Below are 22,256 nucleotides of genomic sequence, written 5' to 3'. Positions count from 1 at the left end.
AATCCCTGTTTTATCAAAGTTATATTATTTACCTACAAAAAAATTGCTCCAAGCCCAAGAGGGTGGTATAGATAGTCTGAATAGTCCTGGAGTCTCCACTTTCTTGGAGGATTTTATGGACAATATTCAAACTAGAGCTACATTATTGGTCTCCTTTCCCTTGAAAAAGGATAAAGACTTATTTTTCTCAAAGTATTTTCAAAATAAGGATTTTATGTTTTGCGGGAAAAAAAATTAGTATTTCCAGATGTTTCCCGCCCAACACAAGTGCGCAGGAAACAATTTCTTTTCTTTAAGAAACAGGCTCTTGATATAGGAGCTGGCTTCTTCTTAAAATTTCCCTGCAAATGTCACATAGTGTTTCAGAATAATAAGTTTATTTTCATAGACCCTATACACTTGGAGCGATTCTTAAAGGACAAATCTCAGAAATAGTGGTGGTGTTTAGGTGAAAGGGTTGCATAAATAAGAAGGCACCCAGTAGAAAGGAACTCTTTTCCTCCTAGATGTGGGCTAGAGTATAAATGTATTATGTATTGAAGTCTGAAATTGGTAATTGTTTTCTGGAAATTCTTGGATTATTACATTTGTGTTTAAATGTTATAACTCAATAAAAATTAAATTAATAAAAAAAAAAAAGAAAAAAAATCTAAAATAGCTCCCTCTCTTGTTGGTTCCTGAACTAATTGCTCCATGAAGCAGTTATTTATTACATCCAGGAACTTTGTCTCTAGCAAGTCCTGATGTTACATTTACCCAGTCAATATTGGGGTAATTGAAATCTCCCATTATTATAGCACTGCCAAATTGGTTAGCTTCCCTGATTTCTCTTAGCATTTCATCATTTGTCTGACCATTTTTTTTCCAGGTGCACGGTAGTATACTCCTATCACTATGCTCTTACCCAACACACATGAGGTTTCTATCCATATAGATTTAACTGAGCATTTAGTCTCTTGTGTGATCTTTATCCTGTTGGACTCTATACCCTCCCGGACATAAAGTGCCACACCCCCACCAAGTTGATCCTCCCTATCATTGCGATATAATTTGTACCCTGATATAGCACTGTCCCATTGGTTATACTCCTTCCACCAAGTCTCTGTGATGCCAATTATGTCAATCTCGTCATTTGCTGCTATATACTCTAACTCTCCCATCTTACTTCTTAGACTTCTGGCATTGGCATACAGACATTTCAAAGTGTGTTTTTTGTTTGTATTAACAACATGCTTTTCAGTTGTTAGGGATAATTTGGAAATCATTAGTTTCGGTGATTTTTTACATATAGGCACATGGGCCTCGTTTTCTTTTATTGGAATCTCTCTGTTGTAATGCCCTAACTCTCCTGTTTCATTAGTATACTTCAAGGAATCATTGCTCCGAACCGTGCAGTGCTGAGTGACTGTCGGCTTTTCCCCTTGTTCTAGTTTAAAAGCTGCTTTATCTCCTTTTTGAAAGTTAGTGCCAGCAGCATGGTTCCACTCTGGTTAAGGTGGAGCCCATCCTTTCAGAAAAGTCTCCCCCTTCCCCAAACGTTTCCCCAGTTCCTTACAAAACTGAATCCCTCTTCCCTGCACCATAGTCTCATCCACGCATTGAAACTATGGAGCTCTGCCTGACTCTGGGGACCTGCACGTGGAACAGGAAGCATTTCAGAGAACCACCCTGGAGGTTCTGGATTTCAGCTTTCTACCTAAAATCCTAAATTTGGCTTACAAAACCTCTCCCACATTTTCCTATATCGTTGGTGCCCACATGTACCACGACAGCTGGCTCCTCCCCAGCATGATCTATAATCCTATCTAGGTGACGCGTGAGGTCTGCCACCTTCGCACCAGGCAGACAAGTTACCAGGCAGTCCTCACTTCCACCAGCCACCCTGCTATCTACATTTCTAATAATTGAATCACCAACTATGATGGCCGGCCTAACCCTAACCTTCTGGGCAGTAGCCCTGGGAGACTTGTCCTCAGTGCGAGAGGACAATACATCACCTGGAGAGCAGGTCCTTGCTACAGGATCACTTCCTGCTACAGCAGGGTGATGTTCTCCTACTGGGAGACCTTTCTGATCCAAGGGGGCTGCCAGATTGCATTTGGGACTTGGCTACTATGTCCCTGAATGTCTCATCAATGTACCTCTCTGTCTGCCTCAGCTCCTTCAAGTCTGCTACTCTAGCCTCCAGAGATCGGACTCGTTCCCTGAGAGCCAGGAGCTCTTTGCATTGAGTGCACACATACAATCTCTCACCGGCGGGTAAAAAATCATACATGTGACATTCAATGCAAAAGACTGGAAAGCCCCCCTCTTGCTGCTGGACTTCTGCCTTCATCTTAATTTTATTGATTTCCTAGTTAAGTTTAGAAAACTAAGGGAGTTGGAATTAGAGTACTTAAATTTACAAGTGAATTTACTAATTAATCAGCTAGTGTCCTACAAGGGGATGATTAAACTTTCAATAAGGGCTGGTACAATAGTAAGATTTAGATAAGACTCTGATGTTTATGAGAGAGTGTCTCTTGCCTAAAAATCAAGGGTTGAGTGGGTGGGAAAGACAGACACTAGAATTAACTATCTCTGGCTTGCTTATTACCTCAGACACACACAAATTCTAAAGAATATAACCCTCTATTTCACCTTTCACCAAACTTTTATAAGTCCAAAGATTTCCCAAAGCATTACTTACCAATCCTCTTTAACCACCATTAACTTGATCTCCACTCAGTTAATTGAAAGGTTTGAGATTAGTGCGCCATTAGGCACACACGTCCAGTCCTCTTCTACTGCAAAGGGTGTGGGGCTTCTGGAAGCTGGGGCTGTGGAATTCAATCCCTGGATCGCTTGTGGTGACCTCTGGACTCCTCTCCCGGGGGATACTGGGAGCAGTATGCAGATCAGCCTTCCGGTCCTCTTCTACTGAGGGGACAGAGGGAGCCTGTGTGAGGGGCCGTACTGAGAATAGGGTCAAACTGGGAGTGGCGATAGAATGGAAGGGGTTGAGCCTAGAGGTGGAGGGGGGAGATGGGGCCTGAGAGGGCAAAGTGGCCAGGGGAGCAGGGAGAGCGAGTGGAAGGGATACTCTTACAGTGAATTTCTAGGGACATACTGCTCAAAATATTTAAAATTCTGCATCTTTAAGTAATAACTTCTTTCTGTATTAATTTAAAATGTAATTACTTAAAGACTGTCATGTAAATTATTTTTGACTAATATTAAGTTTTTGTGCACAGAAATTTAAATTTTTTTGCACAGAATTCCCTCAGGAGTAATTTGTGTGCACTGCCTCCATTGTATGCAAATATATCTCATGTATATTCATTGTGGGTATCCTGAAAACCTGATTTGTTTGTGGCACTGCAGGACTGGAGTTGCCTACTCTGTGGTCCAGATTTTGGGTCTAATCTTGCAAAATCTGGTGCACAGTGATTTGTAGTGGATTTTATATATTTGTGCGGTGACAGATTTGAAACTGATGTCATCTTGTCACCTTTGGGAAATTGATATATTCAAGATGGCATCCGTATCTACAGAAACTGCAAAAGAACCGAATATGTTTTTATAAGAGTAGGCACAATGTTTTATGGCATACTGATGAATTTTAACTCTATAAAGTCTGATAGCCACACTGAAGAGAGGCAGATGTGAGTATGACAAATTGCATTATGTTTATGGTGCATTTTGTGTAAGAAGTAAAGAACAGATAATTTCTCTTGTATCTTTTAACTGTTCAAGGTATTCACTTTTTTTGCAGCTGGACACTGGCATTATGTTAAATATGCACTATATTTAAGAACAATAAAGTGACTACCACCAGAAATAATATCAAAGCATATAAAAGAGAAACATGTAATGCGCTTCAACCATGGTTTATGGAATGGCATTTGGTCAGACATGTTCATTGAAACATTTATGCAACCTGGGAGGCTAGTGGAAATAGTAAACCAGTCTGATCTGAAAGGGTGGATGTTGAGTATCCTCATATGTAGCTGAATCATCAAAGATATATCTTGACGTGGGATTAAAATACAAATCCATTCAAGAATGTGTCAATGTACAGAGGAATCGCCCACTCAAATTCAATCTGATTTGATCAACAGTGCAAAAAAAAAAAATGCAAGAGAATAGCTATATCTGTTGATCCCATTAATCCTAATAGAAACATAGAAACATAGAAATGACGGCAGAAGAAGACCAAATGGCCCATCCAGTCTGCCCAGCAAGCTTCCCTCATTTCTTCTCTCATACTTATCTGTTTCTCTTAGCTCTTGGTTCTAATTCCCTTCCACCCCCACCATTAATGTAGAGAGCGGTGATGGAGCTGCATCCAAATGAAATATCTAGCTTGAGTAGTTAGAGGTAGTAGGGGTAGTAACCGCCGCAATAAGCAAGCTACACCCATGCTTATTTGTTTTTACCCAGATTATGTTATACAGCCCTTATTGGTTGTTTATCTTCTCCCCTGCCGTTGAAGCAGGGAGCTATGCTGGATATGCGTGAGGTATCAGTTTTTTTCTTCTCCCCTGCCGTTGAAGCAGAGAGCTATGCTGGATATGCATTGAAAGTGAAGTATCAGGCACATTTGGTTTGGGGTAGTAACCGCCGTAACAAGCCAGCTACTCCCCGCTTTGTGAGTGTGAATCCTTTTTTCTTCTCCCCTGCCGTTTAAGCAGAGAGCTCTGCTGGATGTGTGAAGTAACAGTTTTTCTTTTCCCCTGCTGTTGAAGCAGAGAACTATGCTGGATATGCATTGAAGTGAAGTATAAGAATGGAGTGATCAAGCTAGTTGAAAGGCATCAGGAATAGAGGAAGGTGGAGGTAGTAATTTGGATATTTGGTTTGGGGTAGTAACCGCCGTAACAAGCCAGCTACTCCCGTCTTTGTGAGTGCAAATCCTTTTTTCCACATTTCCTCTTGCTGTTGAAGCTTAGAGTGATGTTGGAGTCACAGTAACCATGTGTATGTTTATTGAATAAGGGTATTGTCTCCAGGCAGTAGCCATCATTCTGGCGAGTCACCCACTCTTCATTGGCGGCCTCTTGACTTTATGGATCCACAGTGTTTATCCCACGCCCCTTTGAAGTCCTTCACAGTTCTGGTCTTCACCACTTCCTCCGGAAGGGCATTCCAGGCATCCACCACCCTCTCCGTGAAGAAATACTTCCTGACATTGGTTCTGAATCTTCCTCCCTGGAGCTTCAAATCGTGACCCCCTGGTTCTGCTGATTTTTTTCTTATGGTAAAGGTTTGTCGTTGCCTTTGGATCATTAAAACCTTTCAAGTATCTGAAAGTCTGTATCATATCACCTCTGCGATCATCCCTGGAGTGCTCTAATAAACCTCTCTGGGAAGATATGCCAAAAAAGCCAACATAGGTGATCCAGTGACAGTACTGGAAAAAATAATTGCAAGATTATGAAATTAGCAGGCCTCAAGGCTTCAATGAATCTTTAATTAGAAAAATCTCATTAAAGTTGAAGGTTCCATGTGCTTTTAACAGTGAACTAATTTTACTTCAGGGTTGTGTGCTCTACGGCAGGGGTGACCAACTCTTGTCCTCAAGAACCACAAATAGGCCAGGTTTTCAGGATATCCACGATAATATGCATGAGAGATTTGTATGTGCTTCCTCTATTGATACGAAATTATCTCATGCATATTCATTGTAATATCCTGAAAACTCAGCTTGTTTGTGGCTCTTGAGGACCCTAGTTGGGCACCCTTGTTCTATGGCAGGGCTTCCCAAATCTGTCCTGGGGACGCCACAGCCATTTGGTTTTCAGGATATCCACAATAAATATGAATTAGATAAATGTGGATATATTGAGTTTTCATGATCTGCACATTTTTCTTTCATATTCATAAATAGCCACTTAGCTTCTTATGGAGGAAACACATCCACCCAGCATTAGAGGCTTGGTATGAAAATGCCCGACACGGTCCATGTTTCAGATGTGTATCTTCTTCATGGGGCCAGTGCTATTGACGTGTTTTAGTTCAGCATTTGTTCGCCATCAAACCATGCTACTGGTTTGAGGGATGGAGCACACTACTGGTATGATGGTGAACAAATGCTGAACTAAAACACGTCAATATCACTGGCCCCATGAAGAAGGTACGCATCTGAAACACGGACCGTGTCGGGCATTTTCATACCAAGCCTCTTTAATGCTGGGCTGATGTATTTCCTCCATAAGAAGCTAAGTGGCTATTTATTTCTTTAGCCAAAAAATCAAATTTTGTTTGACCCAAAATTATAAAGAATGGCAGAGTTTATATATGCAACTGGCATTTACAATGATGCCCAGTATGAGGTCATTCTAATAGCAATCTCGCATTATATATATTTTTTTGATCTTGGAGGCATGTTAGTTATATTGTCTTTGCTGGAGAATATAGTCTTTCATATTTGACATACTTGTAAAATATATTGAGTGCTACTAGGTGAAATCACTGAGATTGTGAAGCCTGTAAACATCTGAGGTCCTTTTTCCCCAGGGGGAAAAGACAACTTTTAGAACTCATTTACAAGTAGCTTTTAGTCAAGGCACAGCAATTCCAAAAGATAAGGGTTTGCCCTCTACACAGTTTTAGTAATGGGTTCTAATCCTGTCTTGTAAGTAATCAACGTGTATCGTCTTTCAAAGGGTGAATTGCAAGACTACTCATGAAGAGGAAGTGTCATATATTAATAATGTGGAGCATATTAGCTGTGTCCTTTACCTGCGATGATACTGGTGCTTTCTTGCTGCTGTTGATTTAGTATCTTGAGGTGCAACTCAGCATTTGCTATCTTGATAAAACAGCAAGAGCACATAACGGTATTGGAGCATCAACAGTGCAGAATAAAGCCATCATGTAATACTTACTACCAATCAAAAACAAAGGAATGTGTAGCACAATAAATTAATCACTGTTCAATACATCAGTCCACAGTTTTATTAGATCTAACACAATAAGAGGAACACTTAAGGCACAAATACTTATATTTATTCTTAGTAGCCTTTGGGGCCCATTATAGATTGCTGAATCACTGCACTAAAATATAGAAATGATGGCGTAAAAGCACCAAATGATCCACCCAGTCTGCCCAGCAAGTTTATGCTTATGCCAGTATAAGCTGCACTGTGCAGGTTACCCCCGTGCTTATCAGTTTCCCAGACTGTAAAAGTCAGGCCCCTGGGATGCTGTTTGAATCCAATTTCCTTTAACTCTTGCCATGGAAGCAGAGAGCAATGTTGGAGCTACATCAAAAGTATCAAGCTTAGTGATTAAGGGTAGTAAAAGCCGCATCAGCAAGTTACCCCCATGCTTATTTGTTCCCCAAATCGTAAAAGTCGGGGTCCTCATTGGTTGCTGTCTGAATCCAATTCCCTTTTTCCCACTGCCGATGAAGCAGAGCAATGATGGAGTTGCATTAACAGTATTGAGGCTATTTACCTTCCTCCATAGAGAAAATTGATCATTTTGTCCTTACCTTTCCTATCCTTTAACCCAGAGCTTCCCAAACCTGTCCTGGGGACTTCCAGAACAGGTTTTCTGGATACCCACAATGAATATGTTCGAGATTAATTTGCATACACTGAGTCTCCATGGATATGCAAATGTATCTCATGCATATTTATTGTGGACATCCTGAAAACCCGACTGGCTGTGGGGTCCCCAGGACAGGTTAGGACATTTCCTCCTATCTCATGCCTGTCTTGTCATTGTGGTATGTTTCAGCTTGCATCAATTGTTCCAGGACAGACAATTGCAGGAATACCAAATCTTCCCACTATACATTCAGCTGTTGTGAGCCAATAGAAGCATTCTTATAAAGCATGATGTCATGCACTTTAAGGGAAGATTAGCCATGGTCAATCTTGCTCAATTCTTACTTTTTTTTTTCAATAGCAAGTATGTTTGTCTTAGTCTGTCTTGGCATGGCCATAGTGTACAAGCACAAGCTTCTACTGCAGTGCCAATTATAGCTGTCCAGAGTTCTCTCACAACTGGTTTCAACTAGCAGGTATATCTGACCCGAGCCCTCATTGCACTATGAGGTATACCTGTCCTGGGCTTTCTCAACAGAGACATATCACTAGTCTGCATTCTCTTTACAACTGTTGGCATGCTGTTCCCAGTTTTCTTGCTGTAAAAAAACACTGTAGAAGCATTCCATTTTCTTTGATAAACAGATACATTTTCACAAATCCAATTAACTCTTTTGTGATAAAAGATTTGCCTGCTAACAGATCGATACTGTAACGTGCGGTTGAAGATTTCCCGTCCGTAACATGCTGTGGGCGCACAATTCGGACGCGTAAGGCGATCCTGCGATACAGTCTCCAGTTTCACGCGTCCTTAGCGCTTCTTAAAACAGACGCATAACCCTTTCCGCACCCAGCATGTATATGATATGTAAATGAACAAATTAGCTGTTTAATGAAGGAATTAGCTATTCCCCTCCGATACTGTGACGTGCGCTCAGATTATCTCCTTAGTAACCCGCTATTTTGCCGCGGCCTTAACGTGTTAGTTTCCCGCCACCCTCTACTAGGTGTTAGTGTGGTGTTCGAACAGCACGACCTCTATATATATATATATATATATATATATATATATATATATATATATATATATATATATTTGCAGCGTAAAGTGTAAAAAAAACAAAAATATGTATAAATACCTGTCACTTTCCTGTCACTTTCCGAATCCCCCAGGCATGCGATCATCCAGGCGGCGGCGGAAGCCGGCGGGCGGGAGGGTGCGCGTTGGGTCCAGGCAGGCGGCTGGGCGCCCGTTCATCCAGGCGGCTGCGGGGGGCGGGTGGGCGCGTGTTCAATCAAGGTGGCGGCGGGAGCCGGCGGGTGGGTGGGCGCGCGTTGGGTCTAGGCGGGGGCGGGTGGGCGCACGTTGGTTTCAGGCGGGCGGGTGGGCGCGCGTTCGATCAAGGCAGTGGTGGGAGCCGGCGGGCGGGTGGGCGCGTGTTCGATCCAGGCCGCGGGCGGGTGGGCGCGCATTCATCCAGGCAGAGGGAGCCGGAGGCGAAAGCGGCCTCCGGCAGCCCCCGCCGGCAGTGAATGAATGCGCGCCTGTGCGACCCGTGCGATTTTGGCGCTCAAGGCAGTCACATGACGTCACGCCATGAGCGCCGAAATTGCACGGGTCGCACAGGCGCGCATTCATTCACTGCCGGCGGGGGCTGCCGGAGGCTGCTTTCGCCGCCGGCTCCCTCCGCCTGGATGAATGCGCGCCCACCCGCCCGCGGCCTGGATCGAACACGCGCCCGCCCGCCGGCTCCCACCACCGCCTTGATCGAACGCGCGCCCACCCGCCCGCCTGAAACCAACGTGCTCCCGCCGCCGCCGCCGCCTGGATGACCGCACGCCTGGGGGATTTCGGAAAGTGACAGGTATCTATACATGTTTTTGGTTTTTTACACTTCCTGGTGCCTGTCATTTCAATTGTCAGTTGAAATGACATTTGAAATGACAGGTACCAGTGCATCCAGGTTACTGTATAGGCGCTGTATTAAGCGCCTATACAGTAAAATGGGTTGCGCGGGCCTAACCCTTCGCCTAACGCTTCACAGACGCGGTGAAGAGAACTGTGCGTGCGGGGAACGAGGGTGCGCCTGAATGCCGCACTCTTTCAAATGCGGCATAACTGTATCGACCTGCTAGTGAATAGTTATTGCATAGCTATAGTGTGTTACTGAAAGAGACATATGAATTAATTTCTGGATACTCTAGTAATTAGGACAAGTGATACACTTCCATTTAAGGGTAAAGACATGGTAATGGATAGACTCATCTTGTAAATAAACATGGCTGTGCAGATAGTGTATGGGCTTCTTAGATCACAGTCTCATATTCACTGAAAGTGGTCTACCAAGTAAGAATGGGATACACCTGTCAAAAAATGGAGAGAATATATTTACTTATAGACTTGCCAATGTAGGCAGAAGGGCTTTGCACAGCGTTCATCAGGGGATGGTGACAAAATCCCACAGGTAAGCAGGACACATTGTAAACAAAATGAAGTCTGTGAAATGGGGAGATGTATAGAAAGAACAAAATTGCTTACTTGAAACAGGTATTCTCTGAAGACAGGTCATCAGTGTAGTATGTGGATAATGCCATCCAATATTCTGACAAAGAATCCATTTTTTCAGAGCATTCTAGTGAATATGCCTGCAAGCATTTTATTTATTTATTTAACGGTTTTATATACCAACGATCATTGATGATATCACATCGGTGTACATTAAACGCAAAATACGCTTGTGAGGCGCTTGACAGAGAGCATGGTAAATGAAAAACATATAAAACATGTAAAACATTTAATGCCTAGAACACTTGTGGGCGTTCTGCATCCCCTGCAGCTTAGCATGCATTGGTTCTATTAACTAATGAGCTGAACTCCAGAAGGGGAGGAGGCTTTGTGAATGATGAACTACTGTCTTCAGAGCAAGTCTGTTACAGGTAAACAACTTTGTTTTCTCTAAAGATAAGCAGTTCAATGTAGTTGCACATGGATTCCCTAGCTAAACATCCTCAACAAAATACAATATGGGGAAATGGCAAACGACCTGTTTTTGGTGGGATTTAAACACTATCTTCTTAAAAAAAAAAATCAAAAAAAAAAATCAACCTGAAGTATGGTAAAAAAAAAAAAAAAGGGGGACTGGAGTTGGATTCTAGCCTTCACATATATTGAAAGCTGAAATGTCCTTTGTATGCATCTGTTTTTCTAGGAAATGACTTAAACGCTGCTGTCTCAGGTCCATCTTTTAGTAATATGCCCTGGTCAAATTACAAACGGTTTAATTTGGGTATTAGGCTCCTAAATTGGCTGTCTTGAACATTTATTAGGGCTGAGTTCTTAAATTTTGGATCCTAGTTTTCACTAGACTCCTAAATATGAGCCTAAAAAGTGGGTGGTAATGTGGGCACAGTTAGAACAGGAAACAAATAGGGTCATTTATCAAAATGCTATAAGGCGTTTTCGCATGCGTTAAGGGCTTACCGCATGCGAAAACGCCTTTAACGCATGCGATAGCACCATAACATATGGTGTGATGCAAATCCAAAAAAGAGGAGGAGTTAGGGCTGGATTTACTGTTTTGTGAAGCGGCGGGTTTACCGCCGATTTTAGCTACACCTTTTTCAGTAGCGTTAAACCGTGCGATATCTTGCGTTAAGGCTTTATCGCATTTTGCGATGTGTTTTCAAAAGCTGGTTTTAGTAGTTTTGACGCGCCTGGAGCACCAGCCTAGATATCCAGGCTGAGAGAGAGTGAGAGAGAGTGTTTCCTCACTCTGAAGGTCATCAAATCTTCACAAGAGAGCACTGTTCTGTTTGTACATCTCACTTTGAATGTCAAACTGGCCCCTAACCCCTAACACTAATACCTAAACCTCACCTCGAGTTACTAGGTGGGCTTCCCATAGAGATCTAAATACTTATCTAGGGTGAGGGCATTATGGCTAGGTGCTCTCTCTCTCCCGTTCTCTCCTCCCCCCCCCTCCCTCCCAGTGGCTCTGATAGTAAACATGGTCCCCCCAGTGGTTGTATGTAGGAAATACCACACTTCTGGCACTTATCTCAAAGTGCAAAAAAGTTATCACGGTAACTTAGCTTTTCGTATAGGTATTAGTGCAAATTGCGATAATCTGCCTTTTACCATAAAACACACCCCTTTTTCTATTGCATGCGGTATTTAGTGCATTTTGATAAATCCAGGCCAGAGTTTGGTGCTTACCACTGATTTTTAGCATGGATCCTAAATCTTGGTAAACGAATAGCAGACCTAAATTCAGGTTCCTAAATTTTAGGACTTAACTTTATTTTCAGCTGAAAAGTTGGGCTTCCAAGTTTGACTGAAAATAAGCTACTAACTTACATACCTACATTTAGGACCCCAATTGTTTTTGAATATTGGTATCTGAGTAAAGAAGTAAAAGGACAATTCTGATGGAGACCAGCCTTTAGTTAATAGGTGGACTAGAAACCCTTTTAGAATAAAGTGTTTGAACAGCTTCTCTAACATGAACCCTTCAGATGTTTCAGGTCTGCCATTGCATGTGAATACCTTTTAAAGCTGACTGGTGCTTATTTGAATTTTGCTTCATCTAGGGCTAGTACACATAAGGATTGTTCTCCATCCTCCCTCCCCTCCAGTGTACCTCTGTCCCTCATTAAGCTGAGGTTATGTGCTATAATACAGCCTCTTATATAGTAGTGTTAGCAACAAACTAGGCTGTTGGTTGTTTCCCAGATAGACATCAGAATCTCAGCCAGTGTCCTAGTGTGTATCCAGAACCCCCCCACACAGTGGAGCACCAGCTTTCAATATATCGCTGTTGTCACCTTTTTAAACACTACCATCAAGATCCAGTTTACAGTTTGCTGCCAAGAGACCTCATTACAGAGACTGAATCTTCTGGCAGTGGCTCATATAAAGTTGTGCTCTTTCAAAATAAATAAACCCAATAAATTAGCTGTCTGTCCACCACAGAGGGAATTTATGGAATCCTTAAATTATGAAGCAGAGATTGTTCAGTCTTGTCTTCAGAAAGATGGAATATTTGTGCTGGACAAAAGAACAGGATGCTTTATTCTCAGTTTTGTTTTTTTTTTGTTTTGAACTCTTAGAAAACTCCGATGTGACTTTTAGCGATGCCCATGCTGTTTTCCAAGCCGTAGGCCTTTCTCTATCAATCTTTTCTTTAAAGCATGCATAAGGGAAAAAATTTCTCTTTTCGTTCGTACTGCAGATTTTATGCTCTGATACTATTAGATATAAATTGTGTAGAAGTTCTGAACAGAGAGAAAAAAGTAAAGAAATGGGAAAACTGGGAAGTAATTATACTTAAGAGCAGTATAGTGAATGGTGAATATACAAGTTTATTAAACATTTTTGCTTGAACAATTAAGTAATCTGATTCACAAAATTATATCAAAAGTAATATTACAAAAAATATTAACCAGTGTAAGATTATATAAACTGGGCCATAGCCTGTGAGAATATGTTGTTCTAATTGCTATACATCTGGTTCAGCATGGTTAAAGTTTCTTTGAGATAAATCACACCATATAATTTGTACCTTGATGAATTTTAATTTTATAACAATATTTAATTGAATTTCTTGTCCATTTCAGAATGGCATCAGAAAAACAGAACTTTCATGATTTCTTTACTATGTTAACAAGTGTCTGGAAGCTTTGATCTGAGAAATGATTCTGAAAATACTTTTAGGAATAGAACTCATTTACTTATGGTCTTCTAAATGCTGATTCATTTAACTCTTCACTGTCTAATACATGGGATATACTATTCTTTTTCTGACACTTTAACAGTACATTTGACTTTACTGCCACTAGCTTCTTATTGTCTGTGTACTACTTAGGCAAAGCTAGCATTTTCAAAACTTGCTGGTCAATAATTCATAGCTGCTGAAATTGTGTATGTGACTTTACCAGCTGGGGAAATGCCAGTCTGTGAGTTTCGAAAATGCTTCTGATGCTTGCGTTAAAAAAATAAATATATATGCCCTTCCTCAATTCCATGATGTGATTTATCTGACTTCATCCCTCTCCTGATCTGCATCCCCATTTCTCATCCCTCTCTCCCCTCTTCCTGTCTTTTCCTTGCTGGCCTGCAGGAGTGTGATACTTTACTACTTGCAGCCTCTGTCACTGATTCCATCAGCCTTACAGTTTTTCAACTCTATGATGTTTCTTAGCTCTTGAATTAGTTTAACACAAGATGTAAGGAGTCCAGCGCTGTTCAAAATTTGCAAGGTTGATGGAATTGTTGGACAGGCAGCAGAAGTTGTAAAGCTGTAAAGGACTGCATGTCAGTTGGCAGGGGAGGGAGAAGGTCCTGGGATTGGGAGTTTAAAGGAGGCTGGCTAGGTAGGAATGAGAGAGATATTGACCAGAGCAAGGGTAGTGGCTAGACAGAGGAGCACCTGGAATTGGAGAAAATTATCTGGTAGAAGGTGGTAGACTGTGAGAGGGAGGAGGGCTCAGGATTGAGGGAGAAGAGTTGAAACAACTGAATTTTTACAAGAGCATCAAGTGTTTGACCAGTTTCAGTTTGGCTTTCAAAAAGGCCTACACTGAGATCTTGTTACTTTCTAGCACTGATGTGTTTGAGAGAGGATTCAAGTATGGCCAAGGGTTTGTATTGGTCTTACTAGATATCTCCATAGCATTCAATACGATAAATAATCATATCCTATTATGTAAGTTGCGAGAATGTGCCGTACTTAATTGGTTCAGTTCCTATTTAACAGGTAGAACCCATAAAATTTTCATTAGCTCTAAAAAAAAATCTGAATGTTGTATCATATTCACAGGGGTTGACAGGATTTAGTCTCATCAGCTACATACTTTAACATCTGTATGGTTCCACTCTGCAAGCTCTTGGCTAGGCTCTGTGCGGATACCATATTTATGTAGATGATTATCCAATTCTTTAGTCCCATGTCTTTGTCCAGGTCCATTACCTTACAACTAGTTTCCATACGCGTCTCTGTGGTAAAAAGATGGTTGGGGAATAATGGACTAGTTTTAAACTTGAATAAAACTGAAGTATTGATTCTGTGGAGGTTAGGTATGACCAATACTCCTGCTTCTAGAACCCCTTCTTTTAGAACCCCTTCTTTTAGGTTTGAACATTTTGAGATTCCAATAGTCACACAGGTAAAATGTTTTGGAATTCTTCTAGACCAGTTGTTCTCAACCCTGTCCTGGGGACCCCCCCAGCCAATCGGGTTTTTAGGATATCCACAATGAATATGCATGAGAAAATTTGCATACACTGCCTCCATAACATGCAAATTTTCTCTCATGCATATTCATTGTGGATATCCTGAAAACCCAACTGGCTGAGGGGGTCCCCAGGACAGGGTTGAGAACCACTGTTCTAGATAGTGAGCTATTAATGTTGTGTCAAAGTGCTGCAGTGAATAAAGCTGGTTACTACAAAGTATTAGAGTCATTCATCAAAATGCGTTATGGCGTTAATCCCTGCCATAATGCATGCGATAGTAATGTGCGATTTCAAATTTTTCATGGGGTGGGATTAATTAAATGAAGGGCGTTATCGCACTGTGCGATAGTGTAATGCACGCTATTGCACACTTTTTAACATTTGAAATAACTACACCTTTTTTCCTGGTGTTAAGCTGTGCGAAATGGCCATAGCACAATTCGCGATGAATTGCGCAAATTGCATTTTGGCTGTTTCTGGGCTTGGGAAAGAGCGTGGAGAGAGAGAGAGCGCCTCTGGGGGGAGGCCTTCACAGTATTTAACTATTTATATCACTATGGGGAGGGCCAGCTACTAACTCAAGGTGAGGTGTTGGTGGTGGTTTAGGGGCCAGTTTTACATGCAGAGTGAGACATATGAACAGCACAGCACACCTCAGTGATGATTTGACGTCATTTGGAGTGAGGAAACTCTCACAAACATGAGATTTCAACAATGTTCTCTCGCTCTTGCCCTGTTATAGAGTCCATCAAGCTATGGCAAGACAACATAGTAGAAATCTTATCATTGTGAGACTTTTTCTCACTCCAAATGATGTCAAATCTTCACTGAGGTGTACTGTGCTGTTAATACATCTCACACTCTGCATGTTGAATTGGCCCCTAAACCACCACCAGTACCTCACTTTGAGTTACTAGCTGGCCCTCCTATAGTGAATATAAATAGTTGATTACTATGAAGGCTTTATGAAAAGAGGCGCTCTCTTTCTGGGAAGTGCTAATGTAACGCATGGTGCGGTAATTCTAAAATCATAAACACACCCCTTTTTTTTAACGCAGGCGTTATCCATGTGAAATTATAGCATTTTGATGAATCTTAGGGGTATGTTTGCTAAGGCCTTTGAAAAGCTTGCTTGATGATAAAGATTTTTGGTCTGTATTCCAGGCCATGATTCTTCCCAGCTTGGACTACTGCAATGCATTGTATCTTGGCTTCCCAGCATTTACTCTGCAGACTCTTGGTTACTTCAAAACTCTACAGCCTGTCTTATAACTGGGCTTATCAAAAGAGCATATATCACACTAGTATAGCAGGAGTTGCACTGGATTCCAGTCAGTATTAGCATGCAGTATATGATTGCCTGTTTGATCTATAAAATGACTAGTTCAGAGGCCATGCCATGGATAAATTCCATGCTCCATAATCCATCAAGGGCCTTTAGATAATATCAAGGGAACTTTTGGAGGTTCCCACTGTGCATATCTTTGTGAAACTTCTGAGAGGTCCTTTTCAGTGGCTGCTCTCAAATTATGGAAATCTCTACTGGAGGCATTACAAGTGTATGAAGTTGTCACGGCAGCGTAGGCTGATTTAGGTAGCCCCCAGGGCAGGGGCAGCACAGGGCAGGTTGTAGGTGACCCCAGAGCAGGAGCAATACAGGAGTCAGGAGCAAAGCAAGAGATAGGCAGTCCCCAGCCAGGAACAGCACAGAACTCATAGATGGGACAAAGCAGAGTCTTCTGCCTGACCCGCCACCTCCCCTTGTGTTAAGCCTGTAGATTCTGGTGGCCAGCAGGGCTTAGCTGGAAGGGTACTGGAGCACAGGGCACAGAAGGCCACCTAAAGAAACTGGTCAGACTACTGTTGTCCACAAAACAAGGGGCAAGTAGTGCACCAGCAGAACAGAGAAATAAGCAGGTGAGATCGAACAGGATAACATAAAGCACAGGGCAAGACCAGGACAGTATCTAACAGAAGCGCAGGGTACAAGGCAAAGCGGGAACCAGACAAACAAGGACAGTAATCAGGCAAGAAGGCCACTGGGAGTCCACATAAGAAACAGGGAAAACCAACAGGCAGGAGGGCCATTTGTAGGCCAGACAAGAAACAGCAAAAACAAGAACAATAATTAGGCAGGAAGGCCACTTGGGAGCCACAAGAGAACCAGAGAAGTCATTAGGTAGGAGAGCCACTGGAAGGCCATACCGGAACCAGGGAAGACTGGCAGGAGGGCCACTGGAAGGCCACACAGGAACATGGCAAAGGAGCAACACTAGACCTCAGCAAGAAGTAGGGAAACTCCAAGATGAGGCGGGGAGCAGTGAATGAAGCAGGCTTTTAAGGCGTGGTGGTAGTGCTGAGTCATGTGCCTTCCAGGCAAGCCTGCGCAGCTCAGACTGTGGCCCATACAGTTGCCAGGATTGATACAAAAGTCTTTTAAGGAAATGTTGAAGACTTTCCTATTTCAATTGGCATTTGATGATAATGAGTTACTGGGAGTTTTAATCCTATTTTATCTGATATTTTCTGTATTTGTCATTTTATTTTGTTTATTCAAATTGAATTATGAAAGGTTTTTTCTGTAAGCTTCTTAGAGCTGTAGTTTTTGGGTGGCATAAAAATATTTTAAATAAATTAAGACAGAGACCCTGGGAGTAGAGTCAGGGGAGAGGAGCAAGGAGGACATGGAATGTGGTGGGAGGGGAGAGAGGAACAGGGAAAATTTTGAGGGAGGGAAGGAAAGTAAGGGGACAAGTGGGCGTAGCTGGGTGTAAACTAAATGGAAGACTTTGTATAGTCACCTGTCCGAAATGGTAGAGTACAAACGAGGAAGATGACAAAAACTGAACTGGATAAGGAAAAATATCTAAAGTCAGTGTGGTCAACTCCAATTTTCATTGTGGATATCCTGAAAACCTGGCTTGTATGTGGCTCTTGAGGACCGGAGTTGGCCACCCCTATCTTAAGTGGTCATGCCTTGTACAAACTTACAGGCCGATGCAATAAAATGGGCGCTCAGTGTTGAGTGTTTCCTAACGCGCTGCCAGCCACCTCTTCTGGGCACGCGCTACTGTATTTAAATGAGGAGTCTGGTTAAAAAGGAGGTGCTAGGGACAGTAGCCTGCTCCCTAGCAGCAGAAGCCCAGGAGAGGTGGCTGTCAGCGGGTTTGGAAAATGGATGCTCATAAAATTGAGCATCTGTTTTCCTAACCTGACCTGCTGACACTTAATTTTTTTTTAACCTTTTGGTTCCTTTGACCTTATCGCCACGATATTAGGTGGAGAATGTACATAAAAACAGAATTCTGAATTTTCTGTATACTTTTTTTGGGCTGTGTAAAATGTGCGGATTGGGCGCACATTTTTTTTCCCTGTATCCGGGCAAATAGCCTCGCCAACGTGTATTTGCATATGATGAGTGCTATTAGTTTCAAGGGTGTTTGGGTGTGCGTTTTGGACCCGCTAGACCCCCTTATTGTTTAGGAGGTAGTGGATGTGCGTCTAATATGCTCAGCTGAGCGCACTTTACTGTATCAATCTGTTAGGTGGTAAGCCCTCTGGGGATAGGGTAAAAGCTACAATACCTGAATGTAATCCACTTTGAAAGTGCCTGAAAAGTGGAATATAAATCAAAATAAAATAAATGACTGGCAGCTGGGATTCATGCTGAGCAGTGTGGACAGGAAAAACTGGACAATTGGCCAGTTTTTTCCTGCTGTCATTTACCATATTATGTTACTTTAAGCTGCTGAGAAATATAGTTCTTCTCTGTATCTTTAAAGCAGTGGTATTTTCTTCCAACACTTGAGGGTTGCCACCAGGTCGGATGTTCAGGATATCCCTAATGAATATGCATGAAATAGATTTGCATACAATGGAGAAAGTGTGCATGCAAATTAATCTCGTACATATTCATTTGGTATATCTTGAAAACTTGACCTGTTGGCGGCCCTTGAGGATTGGGAGTGAATACCACTGGCTTATACAGAAACATTCTCTAGTTAATGTCTGTGGCAGATGATCATTGAAATACCTTGTTTCCTAAAGTTTTATTCCCTGAGTTCCTATAAGGGTATTTATATTGGTTTTGTTTGGGTTTGTTGGCTCCTCAGGTTATCCAACACTACGGATCGAGAAGAATGACCTGAAGAGTGTGACCCTGATGGAGGCCAAGGCAAAGGTGAAGGACATTGCAATCTGCAGGGAAAGGGTCACCCTTAAAGATGTGCTTCAAGAAGGTAAAAATCCCTCATTTTTCCATTTTACACACGTGACAATCAAAATGAGACAAATTACTGGTTTTAGTATTTGGTTTTATTATTGAATTTAAATATATAAACAAGGATTATAGATGAAACTATAAATCTAGAGCTTGAACATTAATTGAAGTGCCTAAAAAGTGGAATATGAATGAAATAAAACAATTGTCAAAAATGTTTGATTTGTAGAGGTTATACAGCATTTGTTATAGTAGCCATTTGATTACTTTCAGATTTTGATAAAAACAAACTACACAGAAATAAAGGTTAACAAAAGCAAAAGAATATATATCGGGCGATACCTTTTTATTGGACTAACAACATTTTTTGACAAGTCAGTCCAAATGCGTGAAAGATGATGCTACCTGGAAATATAAAGTTATGTGGCAGGTGTAAGTGAACCATAAAAGGATTCCAGTGATAAGGAGAAGGGGGTGGGGGCAGTGGGGTTGATTGGTGATGGTGATCAGAAGGTATGGGGCAGTATAATTTCATGGCTCATAATGTGATAGGGAATCTAGGTCTTTTGAGTCCTTTTATCAGTTCCACGGTGTCTAATCATTTTAACTTAGTCTTATGTTCCTGGATTTTTTTTCCTTTGATTATCCTGATCATAAGGTTATTGATGCAGTAGTCTGCTTCCAAAAAGTGCCTCCACACAGAAGTGTCGCCCTGGTCTTCACTGTGCTCTTGATCTTCTCTGGCCTTTTTAGTGAGACAGGCTAGACATTAATGTAGCATACATTTTCACATTTTCTGCATTGAATAATATATAGTAAATTAGAGGAGGAATATGAGTATGAGTACGATCCCCTTATGTTGAATGTTTTTCCCATATGGGTAATTGTGGTGGTCCTGTGATATGTTGGCATAATTTGCAGCGTGGTGCATTGCTGGCATATGTGCTTTTAACTTTTAAGTTTCTGTTGAAGGTTTGCTTTTTACTAATTTCTGCTTCAGGTCAGGTGATAGTCTGAAGGCCAGAACTGGTGCAGCAGAAAACATTTTTTTCAGTGATTCATCTTCCAGGAATAGTGGCTATATAGGTCTTTTATGATTTTTCTTAGTTCTCACAGGACAAGCAGGATGGTAGTCCTCACACATGGGTGATGTCATCAGGATGGAGCCCAGTCACGGAACACTTTTGTCAAAGTTTCTAGAACTTTGACTGGCACCTACTGGGCATGCCCAGCATGACACTAACCCTGCAACCAGCAGGGGTCCCCCTTCAGTCTCTTTTTTTTTTTTCCCGCGCAGCAGTAGCTACGCGGGTTAAGGAGCTCTCCAGAGATTCCTGACAGGAATTTTCCTCACGGAACTTCTTTAAACATTTTCAAAAATTTCTACCCCGTAGGGATCCCCCCTATCAATTCCGTACTCCGCGGTCGAAAGGTAAGGCTTTACCCTTGTTTGTGGTTGATTCCCATCGAGTTTTCCTTTCTGGGTCTACTAGCCATCGACCACAGCATGGCTAAATTTTTGTCAAAGCCATGGCGTTGGGTTTTCGTCGGTGCCCTGATTGTCCTCGGACAATGTCCATCACAGACCCACATTGGGTTTGTGTATTGTGTTTGGGGTCGGACCACGACGTCTTAACCTGCACCAAATGTGCCCAAATGAAGCCGAAAGGCCATAAGGCCCGATCCGAGAAAATGGAGTTTTTCTTTCAGGCGAAGCCACCGACTCCATCGAGCGCTTTGACATCGTACGAGCCAGTGCCATCGACTTCTCAGCAGCAGGACACTGGTGCGGCCCTTCTAACACTGGCAACTCTGAAGCCATTGACCTCTTCCTCTTCGGCCCTGGAAAAGGACCGAGATCATCGTGAGAAGCGTCGCCACCGGCAACGAAAGGCCCAGTCCGTTGATCCAGGCAAGCCCTTGGCATCGGCGTAGACAGAACCACTGAAGAAATCCCGTCCAGAGAAGGCCCCATCCTCCTCTGCGGCTGGATCACCGAGGCATTCTCCACCTTCTTTGGTGCCGGGAGCTACGATTCCACTTTCACTGGTGGACCCTCCGGCTATGCCTGTGCTGCCTCCCACTCCGGGGCTGGGGTTGCATGCCCCAGATTTCCGTGAGGAATTGGATCGGATGATATAAGAGGCCATCAGAAAAGCACTGCAGAGCTTCCAGCCTCCCTCGCTGGCACCGAAGCCAGTCCCGTCACCGACCCGATCCCCATGGCACTCGCACCGCTCCTCGGCAAACTGGATGTGTTGCTCGGTGCACTTCCACCGACGGAACCGAGGATACCGGTGTTTCCAACACCTACCCTGATTCCATTGTCATCGGAAGAAGAGGACGCACTGAGGCCGGAGCCCATACCTGGGCTGTCTGGACTTTTACCACCAACTTGCCCGTCAATGTCACCGGTTCCATCGGTGCCTACTCTACCATTGATGCCATCTGTGCCTCCTCCGGTACCATCGATGCCTAGACCTGATCCTTCAGGACTGACACTGTTCCTTCCTTCTGGTGATTCTATGGGAGCTGGTGATCAGCCTTATGATCCTTGGACCGATGACTCTTCCCAGGATTCTGATGATCTGCCTTCAGAGCCCTCTCCCCCTGAGGAAAGACGACGCTCTCCTCCATAGGACCTGTCCTTTATTAATTTCATAAAGGAAATGTCTGAAACAATTCCATTTCAGCTTCAGACAGAAGAGGACTCAAGGCACAAGATGCTGGAAGTACTCCAGTTTCTGGATGCACCCAAGGAAATCATGTCTCTTCCTATTCATGAAATCCTAATTGATCTGCTAAAGAGGAATTGGGAGCATCCAGGTTCAGTGCCACCTGTCAACCGGAAAACAGATGCCACCTACCTTTTACAGGCAGACCCTGGATTTCAAAGACCACAGCTGGATCACCACTCTGTGGCTGTAGAATCAGCCTAGAAGAAGGCACGACGCTCTAAACCTTATTCCTTCATACCTCCAGGAAAGGAACAGAGGTCCCTGGATGCATTTGGCAGACGTGTCTTCCATGGTTCAATGCTCATTTCTCACATTGCTTCCTACCAGTTATACATGACCCAGTATAGCAGAGACCTTTTTAAGAAGATCCAGGATTTCTCTGAATCTTTCCCTGAACAATTCCAGGATCAGCTCAATGCTCTGGCTGAGAGAGGCCTAGACACTGGTAAGCATGAGGTCTGCGCTGCCTATGACATTTTTGACATTGCCTCTAGAGTGTCTGCAGCGGGTATTAGTGCAAGAAGGTGGGC

At 42.7% G+C, this 22,256-nt stretch overlaps 1 protein-coding gene across 3 annotated transcripts in view; it reads left to right on the top strand.

Moving 5' to 3' along the window:
* RYK (receptor like tyrosine kinase) overlaps positions 1 to 22,256 on the top strand; it is a 532,318-nt gene that overhangs the window by 196,285 nt on the left and 313,777 nt on the right. For 2 of the 3 annotated variants that reach the window (XM_029615270.1, XM_029615268.1), the window contains one exon: positions 18,873 to 19,007. In XM_029615270.1, coding sequence (XP_029471130.1) covers positions 18,873 to 19,007 — 135 coding nt within the window. The remainder of the gene's footprint in view (positions 1 to 18,872; positions 19,008 to 22,256) is intronic. The other variant, XM_029615269.1, reaches the window with a different exon arrangement.

The sequence above is a fragment of the Rhinatrema bivittatum genome, chromosome 9 (assembly GCF_901001135.1).
Source record: "Rhinatrema bivittatum chromosome 9, aRhiBiv1.1, whole genome shotgun sequence".
NCBI classification, from domain to species: Eukaryota; Metazoa; Chordata; class Amphibia; order Gymnophiona; family Rhinatrematidae; genus Rhinatrema; species Rhinatrema bivittatum.
Note: the sequence above shows the minus strand (reverse complement) of the source record. Positions and strands in the feature narration are given on the sequence as shown.